General features: G+C 40.5%; 1 protein-coding gene across 1 annotated transcript; it reads right to left on the reverse strand.

Moving 5' to 3' along the window:
- Positions 1-6,855: 6,855 nt before the first annotated feature.
- On the reverse strand, positions 6,856-8,281 carry vvl (ventral veins lacking). The gene has a single exon (XM_068774157.1). It carries the CDS (start codon positions 8,104-8,106, stop codon positions 6,952-6,954), a length of 1,155 nt encoding a protein of 384 aa, XP_068630258.1. The 5' UTR covers positions 8,107-8,281; the 3' UTR covers positions 6,856-6,951.
- Between the last annotated feature and the right edge of the window lie 888 nt (positions 8,282-9,169).

Consider the following 9,169-nt stretch of genomic DNA (forward strand, 5'->3'; position numbering starts at 1 on the left):
AATTCGAAAGTATTTCCGAATTCACTTATAATATAATTGAACCTAACAAACTTAATCCTTACACGTGTTTATTTTATCACTTTTAGAACATTATCTCAGAGTAATATTTTTGATTACAGAAACACATAACTCACGCTTGTTGTCTCTTTCTAGATGTCTCACATTTCATATAGCTACTGATATCATTTTACCCCAACGCTTCTAAATTATTTCAGTTTCTTAATCAAATACATTAAAAATGATACACTTAAAATTACAAATCTCTAAAATGGTATATTCGCATAAACAGGATGATTAGTTATGAGTATAAAAGCTAAAAAAGGGGTAAATGTGCAGCTCATTTACAATTAATATATTGTACACCCTTACCAAAAATCAATGGTTTCAAAAATAATCTGCCTCTACATATTGTACTGCCAGAAGTTATTGGCAAGATGCAATTTAAAATAATATATATATATATATATATATATATATATATATATATATTTATATATACATATATCATATTTCAAAGTGATCACTTTATACAGTGTGATTAAAAATAGAAGTGAATGCTTTTAAGCTTTTCGGTAACTAATAAGCTCTAAATTCACTCTTTCAAATTATTTATACAACCAATCACAAGATGTACTCAAAATAATTACTATTAGGGATTTAAGACGTAAATAAGTATTAGTGCTAAAAATGGAAAAAAAAATCTCAATTGACATTTAGACATACAAATGCTTTATAATCCAAAGATAGATTTCGTATCAACATCGTATATGATTCCTGATCATTATTATCTAGGTTCAAACATACTAAATGCTCTTGGTGCCAAGATCCGTACGTGATTATAACAAGACCATTTGGCCGTGGTCGAGTCCTAGTGACCCGGGCTTCGTCCTACTCGTTTTAAGGTTAAATGTCAATTGACTGCATTGGCAGTTTATTGAACATTTATAGCTTCAACCTATAGTTTCTAATATTAATGCATGCTAAAATCAAATACAAATATATTATAGGTATAAGTTTAAAATGGATAAATCGTAAAGCTTGTTTACAGTCAACAAATGACAAAAAAAATCAATCTGTGTGTATATATAATGTATACAAAACTCTGATTATTAGATATTCAAATTGATAATTGTTTACAATCAGTCCTTACAGACTGTACTGCCAGAAGTAATTGTCCTCTAACTGCAATAGAGAAAATAAATCATTATAACATAGGAAAATAGGTGTAAAACTTTGAAGGTTTTTGCCAACAAATGATCTAAACATTCATCCCTTGAAAGCTTTTATGTACATAAGAGTTTTCATCTAGAAACAGACTCATCACGATATCTTTAAAATCAAAAGGCTAAGAAACTTTAAATTTAGTAGAGATCAGCTAAGAACGGGTTTTCACAAAATAGCATCCGCAAGAATCAATGTGGTTATTTAAAAAAAATCTAATTTTCACACTAAAAATATGTGCTAAATTTTTATTATTACGAATAGATTAAATGTAGTTACACCCAAAAAAGGGAACGCGGAACACACGAAGCTAGCGAGAGATAGTGTCATTATATAAGTTAGAAATGATTTTAAAAGAAATCCTAAAACAATTTATGTTGTTTGAAACAAAACTAGGCTTGAATTGACTTGAGACATCAGCGGCTAAATTTTAAACATTTAAAATGAAGGTAATAAAAATACATAATGATAATAATGAAACAGGAGATAAAATTAACGCTAAACGCATAAATAATTATGTAATAAAAAAATATATGTTAACAACTTCAACGTGAATGGAATATATAGTTGTTGATTTTTTTTTAAAATAATTTACTACAAATACAAGTAAATGAAGAAGTAGAAACTAACAGTTGTAGATTTGATGCCGGCATCGAGAATGCTAATCTAAAATTTATCATAAATTACAATATTTACATTACACCCGCCGCTGCAAACAGCTGTGTTTTCACACGTTTACGATATTTACATATAGCAAATCATTTTTTTTCTACGTCTTTATTACGTCTTCAATCTATTAAGGAGCTATAATAAAGTGCCTATATCGTAACGTTACCAAATTATATAGACGAGACTAAAATGCAAGTAATTCATGCATATAGTCTTTTCAAACTATTCAACGTAACATAGGAGTTATAAAACTTTCATTTATTACTTAACTGCGTCATGTAGATCATTAATTCTTGTCCGCAAATAATATACATAATGATTTAAGATACAAATAACATAGTAGGAGGCATACATTAAGATGATAAAATGAAACAATCACAAATTATGCGCGCAAAGTACTTGTTATAAACATATTTACTATCTATATTCGTGATTGAAACAGATATCACATTAAATTTTAATCTGTAATACCAGAGATATTGTAGTTATATTTATAAACACTCGAACTGTTGATAAAGAAAGATGTTGTCAATACAATATGCTTATTTTCTGTAGAATTCCATATCTGAAGCAATGAAATTTGATTTAGATGTGTGGGTATGGTGAGAATCCCATCTCTGAGATCCAAATTAAACAAAACAATTTTTTTTTACAAAAAACAATTTATTGTTTTTATGAAAACAATAAGGTTGATCAAGATTTACTCAATTTACCATGAAATTCGTCTTGTTCTCCGATGCATTATAAGTACATAGGCAGGTATTTATACATTCTATACATAATTACAATACATAAAAACCAATTTACTTTGAATGGATTCGGTCAGAAACGAATCTCTCGTGCACAGAGATCTAGTTCACCAGCTCCCGGTCGCGGGCTGATCGTAATCGTGTGTTATTATTTATTTCCTTTCTCATTACTCCGTCAACTGCGCCCGTGAGATGGGACCGCGCGATACGGCGGCGGCAACGTGACGCTGCGGCGCCCCGGCGCTCCTCCGTGGACTCGACACCTTCATACTCCCTCGACTTATCAATCACAGAACTTGGGCGAAGTTCATAAGAGCGTCACAGTAGAATTGAAAAACACTAACACACCAACTCGAGGCCAGATATCGCAGAGACCGCTCGCGGCGACCAAACCCGTGGAGCCTATAAATTTTATACACGACTGATAAAGGTGGCCTCGCCTGCACCTGCCGACTCCGTTTTTTTTTTTTAAACATATTTTACGGCGAAACGCAGAAAAACTGACGACCGACCTACCTACGGTGCGCGAACCTAGTCGCCTTTATCATAATATAGAGAGTATAATCAAAGCTAGAAAAACAATCTTAGATACAAATAATCAAAATATTGAACGTCAATTAAAACATAATATTATATATACGTACAAATTCGAAATTAAAAAATAACACTTTAAAAACAAAACAAATGAAAAAAATTAATATTTTTAGTAGAATGAAGCAGTACTAAATATAGGATGTAAAAGTAGCAGTAAAGAAATTAAAGACTTGCCCGAAAATGTACAAAAAATTTCATTATAAAAAATAAGAAATCAAATGACTCTGGGTTTCCAAATTTGAAAAAAAATTAACGGCTTCAGCAGGCGCTCACAACCGAGAATCTAATCAAACAAAGGACATTATCACAAATAATTTATACTCAATTTGAAATCACAAAGTAAACAGACTTTAAGAAGACCTATGAATAAGTCTAGTCTAAGTTCTACCAATTTAAAAATAGTTAAAATCGCAAACATTCATGTAAAAATCAAAACTGAATTAGCGGAAATAAATTAGCAGTAATCCAGTAGTTAATAATTATCACAAAAATACGGAAAACATAACAGAAGATCGGAATGTATTTGAATGTGTTTATATTCAATATTTGTTCTCCGTCGATCTCGGGGCACAAAAAAAAATGTAAGCATATTTTGTAATAATAGACAAACAGGTTCCGAAGTCCAACTGTATGTTAAACAAACAATGTTATCCGCCTTCCGGTGAAATAGGTTAAACAAGAAATGCCGTGTTAACTAATGATCGATTTTGAACATTTCAAATTTACTTGTTAACTGTGATAAATGGAAATGCAATCAAAACGACCGCGGGTGAGAGACGTAAAAGAAATTAATTTAAATTTAGAACAAGTTAAATCGAGTAAAGGCATTAAGATAATAAGTAAGCTTGTGGTGTAACTTGAGCGGGTGGTGGCAGTGGTACCACACGAAGGCCGCGTGACGCTTGCACGCGCATTATCTACTGCGCCAAACACACGCGCTAGGCCTTGAATAACTTAGCTTACGACCGAGACGCAAGTTATCAGAACTATTAAGACTGTTTTTTCTAAACCCGCTCGATAAGTTTTTACGCTTTTAAAATTTATATCTTCCGCGTCAAACTATCGAATTCGAAAATGTCTAAATAATACTTTTGTTACTTAAATCATGAAGTAATTTATTTAGCAGAAACGGAGGCCAACAAATTGCACGCTTTAAAGTAAAAAATGTGATTCAAAAACTATAAGTATTGAATTTTTTTCTGTATAAATTTTTGTTTCTTTTAATTTACGATTGTAGCTTCACGTATAAATAGTAAGAATAACCTAAAGATTTGTAGTATATTCAAATCAAAATCAAAGAAGATTCAGAATAAATTCAAAAACCAAGACGAATTTTACAACTTATGATTTCTGAACTGCACATTTTTATTTTAGGGCGTTCGAAATACAGACATGAAACGGATATTTTTAAGATACAGTTGGATTTACAAAGAACTAGTAATTATCTTTAGGCTATTCGTTAGCGTTACTTTGAAATTAATTATCAGTGATAAGCTATTTGTATGATAACAGTAAAGAAACAGGAGAACTAAAATAACGTATTTTAATTTATATGACACGCACAAATAAATTTTAAATGGTAGCAAATATATATAATATAAAAACTATATTTGAAAAAAAAACTCCTTGTAGTACACCTTGCGAATAAATTAAAAAAATCTAGCGTAAGGATCCTGTTCACATAGAAACAAGTGGGAGCTCAGGTGTACGCACTTGCGGAATACAAAATGTATGTATAATGGATAGTTCCCATTCAGATAGCGGTAGAAAAACTAAGCGAGCCGATGCTTCGGTATTGTTCGGTGATTTGCATGCCGCCGTTATGCAAATAGTTTCGTTAGAAAAATTCTGCGCAACATCGACCTAAACATTGTGTTTTCACGCCGAGCTCTATGATGTTCATTTTTTTACCCTCGTATGCGTTTAAAAAAAACATGTAACGGATCTAAACTAATAGATAAACAACACTCGGAACCGACACCGATGAAATTTAAAGTCGGGATTTTTGTTGAACCCGAACTTTATATTGCACGTCGTTATAAATTGACACGAGTTTTGCAAATCAATATGTCGACATAATTGTTCGAAACACATTAAATACATGTTCAACAGAAAATATAGTTTTAAATCTACCAGAGAGATACTAGATTGTGATGTAAAATAAATAGAAGAATAAGAGAAGTAAGAATTACGTTATAATTTTGAAGTATCGTCATTATTGTTTGACGCTTCATTAAATTGGCGGAATGTTATTTCGTCCATGGGCGGCCGCGACGGACGCACGTGAAGTTTTTGCCGCCGCGGCAAAGCATTCGTAACGTGCGACTGTGCACAACGGTTCGGCTCCTGCTAGTTTTTATTGCGTATTGGCAGGTGAAACTAATGGAATTATTGCTTCAATCAATCGCGGAGACAGCACTGCTGACTCTCGACCAGTACTTGGGCAGATTCGAGTTGCGTCACCCATCCTCATAGTTATATTCGAATAAGTTAGTTTTAAAACGCGAATGTATAGTACTTGCTATCAACACAAAATTTGACGAGGTATTAGAACTAAACGGATAAAGAGTGACGAAGATAGAGAAACGATATATATTGTGGTTTGTATTTTAGTGTCGCACGGGACGCGGATGGAGAGGTAGACGAGGTAGAGCACGCGAAACGGCGAGGCTACCTGCCGCCGACAAACAAAATAAATAACACACACACCGCGTTCGGCCGCGCGGGCCCCGCCGACCGGGATGCACCAATAAAGACTCCGTAATAAAATATTTACTCTGGTTTATTTAAATACTTAGATAATAATATAAAACATTTTAAGACTAATTATTCATTATTTACCTACTAGAGGCTTGCACTACCACTGCCTTCTGTTACTTAGTATAGTTTATACATTTATATACATACTTCAACTTGTCAACTTCGTTGAAAATAACGAATTAATTACATTTACAACAGCATTTTGGTTCGAATCGGGCGCGTCGCCCCGGGACAGTGGCAATAAAAGACTCTTTCATATTCCAATTTCTATAAAGATTTCTTTTAATATATCATATACGTCGTAGGTACATTATATATAGAAAAAATACCTATTTTTACAAATATTAAGTACCGAGATTGGCCACAAATACAAACAAACGAAAAAAAAAACAACAAAACAATTAAAAACAGGAATAACACCATTTTGGCATCTAGTCAGAGTTCTTTTACTTATAATTTTAATAAATACATGTGGCAGCTCGGACCGGCGCGACACGGCTCGCCGCGTCGCGTCGCGTTGCGCTGCGTCGCGTCGCGCCGTGTCGCGCGGCCACTCCCGAACGAACACTTAAAACGATAATTGCACCTATCGACTCACTCGCATTCACTGAACGAACTTCAACCCGATTCGCGTAACACTCCCGTCTTCGACGCTTATCATAGATTTACAGTAGCAACGGTTTTATGTTAATCCACACCGCGAGCCTGCCCGCCGACAGGCAGGCGCGCATGCACGTCGTTAATTCATATAGCTATAAATAAATTCGAGAGATCGTCCGTCGCGCTGCGGGCGCGTCGCGGGTGCGGCCCGCCGCGGCGCGTACTTACCGGCGGCGGCGGCGGGCGGCGAGCGGCGGCGGGCGGCGGCGGCGCGCGGCGCGGCTGGGTCCCGCGGGCTGCGGCGCGGCTAGTGCGGCTCCGCGTAGTACGGCCGCGGCGGCGCCCACGGGGCGAACTGTTAGTGCGCGGCCAGCGTGTGCGCGCTGGGCGCTAGCGCGTGCTGCGCGTGCCCGCCGTGCCCCGCGTGCGCGCCGTGGGAGCCGTGTCCGCCGTGCCCGTGTCCGCCGTGTGCGTGCGCTGCGTGTGCGGCGTGCGGCGGCGATAGCGCAGGCGAGTGCGCATGCAGCGGCGGCGAGCCGTGCACGTCGTGGGCGTAGTGGCCGTGGCCCATGCTATCAAGCATCTCGCCGCCGAGCGTGTTGGGCGGCGTCATGCGTTTCTCTTTCTGTCGCCTATTGCAGAACCACACGCGCACCACTTCCTTCTCGAGCTGCAGGCTGTCGGCCAACGTTGTGATTTCCTGCGCAGAGGGCTTGGGCTGCTTGTGGAAGTGCTGCTCGAGCGCGCCCTTCACCGACACCTCTATAGAGGTGCGCTTCTTCCGTTTGCGACCCTGCGCCGCGATTTTGTCAATGCTGGTGGGGCTACCGGTGGTGGAGTCAGCCTCCTCGAGCCATTTTTGCAGCAGCGGCTTGAGTTTGCACATGTTCTTGAAGCTGAGCTGTAGTGCCTCGAAGCGGCAGATAGTGGTCTGTGAGAAGACGTTCCCGTAAAGCGTGCCGAGCGCGAGCCCCACGTCGGCCTGCGTAAAGCCGAGCTTGATGCGTCGCTGCTTGAATTGCTTGGCGAAGGCCTCGAGATCGTCGCTGGTAGGCGTGTCCTCCTCGGGCGCGTCGCGTTCGAGCGCGTGGTGATGGTGGAGCGGGTGCGGCGAAGGTTGCACGTCACGCAGCATGTGGTGCTGGTGCATGGGCACCGCGTAGCCACCGTGCAGCGCGACGGGCGAGCCGGCGCCGTAGTGCGCTGTGACGACGGGCGCGTGCCAGCCGTGGCCGTGCTGCAGGTGGTGCGCCCGGTGTTCGTGTGGCGCGGGCGGTGGCTTGACGTCGGGCTGATGCGCGTGCGCGTGGTGCCCGTGCACGGCCCACGGGTCGGCAGGCGGTAGCGACGCCCACGGGTTGAGCACGGGCGCGCCGGGCGACGGCGACCCGCCCGCCTGCAGGTGGTGCTGGTACTTCATATCGGCGGGCTCCGCGCTGCGTGGCGACGCGGCGTGGTACCCGCCCAGGTTGCCGAGGTCCAGCTCACCCGGCATGTACGTGGTCGCCGCCATGGCGCCGTACCTCAGATCCACGGTGGACGGCGTCTTGCCGGCTCGAAGGCTCTCGAGCCTTCACCTGGCGCACTCGGTCGCGAAACAAGCGCGGATATCGCGCGGCGCTGCGGTAGCGGCGGGGGCCACCTCACATCACCGAACAGAACAGCGAGCGACATGCGCGTGCGTGCGCGACGGCAGCACGGAGCGGACTGAGCCCACGGCGCGGCGCGGTGCGGCGCGCGCCGGCGCCGGAGAGGGGCGGCCCCGCCCACGGCCGCGCCGCCCGCCGCGCGCCCCCCAGCCGCCTGCCGCGTGCCCCCACGCCCCCACCCGCGCCGTCCCACTCCTATTATTAACACCTGATTATTTACAAACATTTTGAAATATTTTTTTTTTAAATATATTCACCGCTTGTCTCAATGATCTCTTAAATTCTAGCCGAGAGCATACGTATCGATATTCCGGCCGGTTATGCTTTACATTTCTCCACTCTTCCAATTCGCTAACATTCAGCCGGGCCTCCGCCGCGACTTTTTCACATTTCTCTGTTTCCACAAGTTTACGGCGTAAATGTGACAACATATTTAGGGGTGTTCAACACGTACGTAACGTAGAGTTAGGCAGTCTGTCTCCTTGTTGATTTTCATTGACCTTATTTGTCACTGGATTGCAAAGCTTACACCTCAACTTATTGCTTAAGATCTCTTTATCGCATGTAACGCTGTCTCGAAGTCCATTTCGCGTCGTGTGAAGCCGGACACGGATAAAAAGTCTTTTCTAAAAATCGCGTGAAATTTATTTTTGGTTAACTTATGTAACTGTATCTCTCCGAAGTAATTAATGGAAATATATTCAGATGCTATAATCAAAATGGCACAAGAATTTAATTTTCGTTTCGCTTGACATTTTTTTATTCTTATATATAACCGAATATTATACTATTTTAAACCAAACTTTCAAAACAAATATTTTTATGCTCCCATATATAAAACTGGAACCGAATATTACACGGTTTAATCCTAACTAACACCACCGGAATTAATAATAAATATTCAATGTTGATTTATTTTCTAAATAA

This window comes from Battus philenor, unplaced genomic scaffold (assembly GCF_028537555.1).
Source record: "Battus philenor isolate CCGP_79_NKW_IND1 unplaced genomic scaffold, ilBatPhil1.0.hap1 SCAF_7, whole genome shotgun sequence".
In the NCBI taxonomy this organism is placed as follows: Eukaryota; Metazoa; Arthropoda; class Insecta; order Lepidoptera; family Papilionidae; genus Battus; species Battus philenor.

What these genes read in the sequence shown, in the direction of transcription:
- vvl (XM_068774157.1), bottom strand. Translation starts at nt 8,106, where the DNA reads ATGGCGGCGACCACGTACATGCCGGGTGAGCTGGACCTCGGCAACCTG.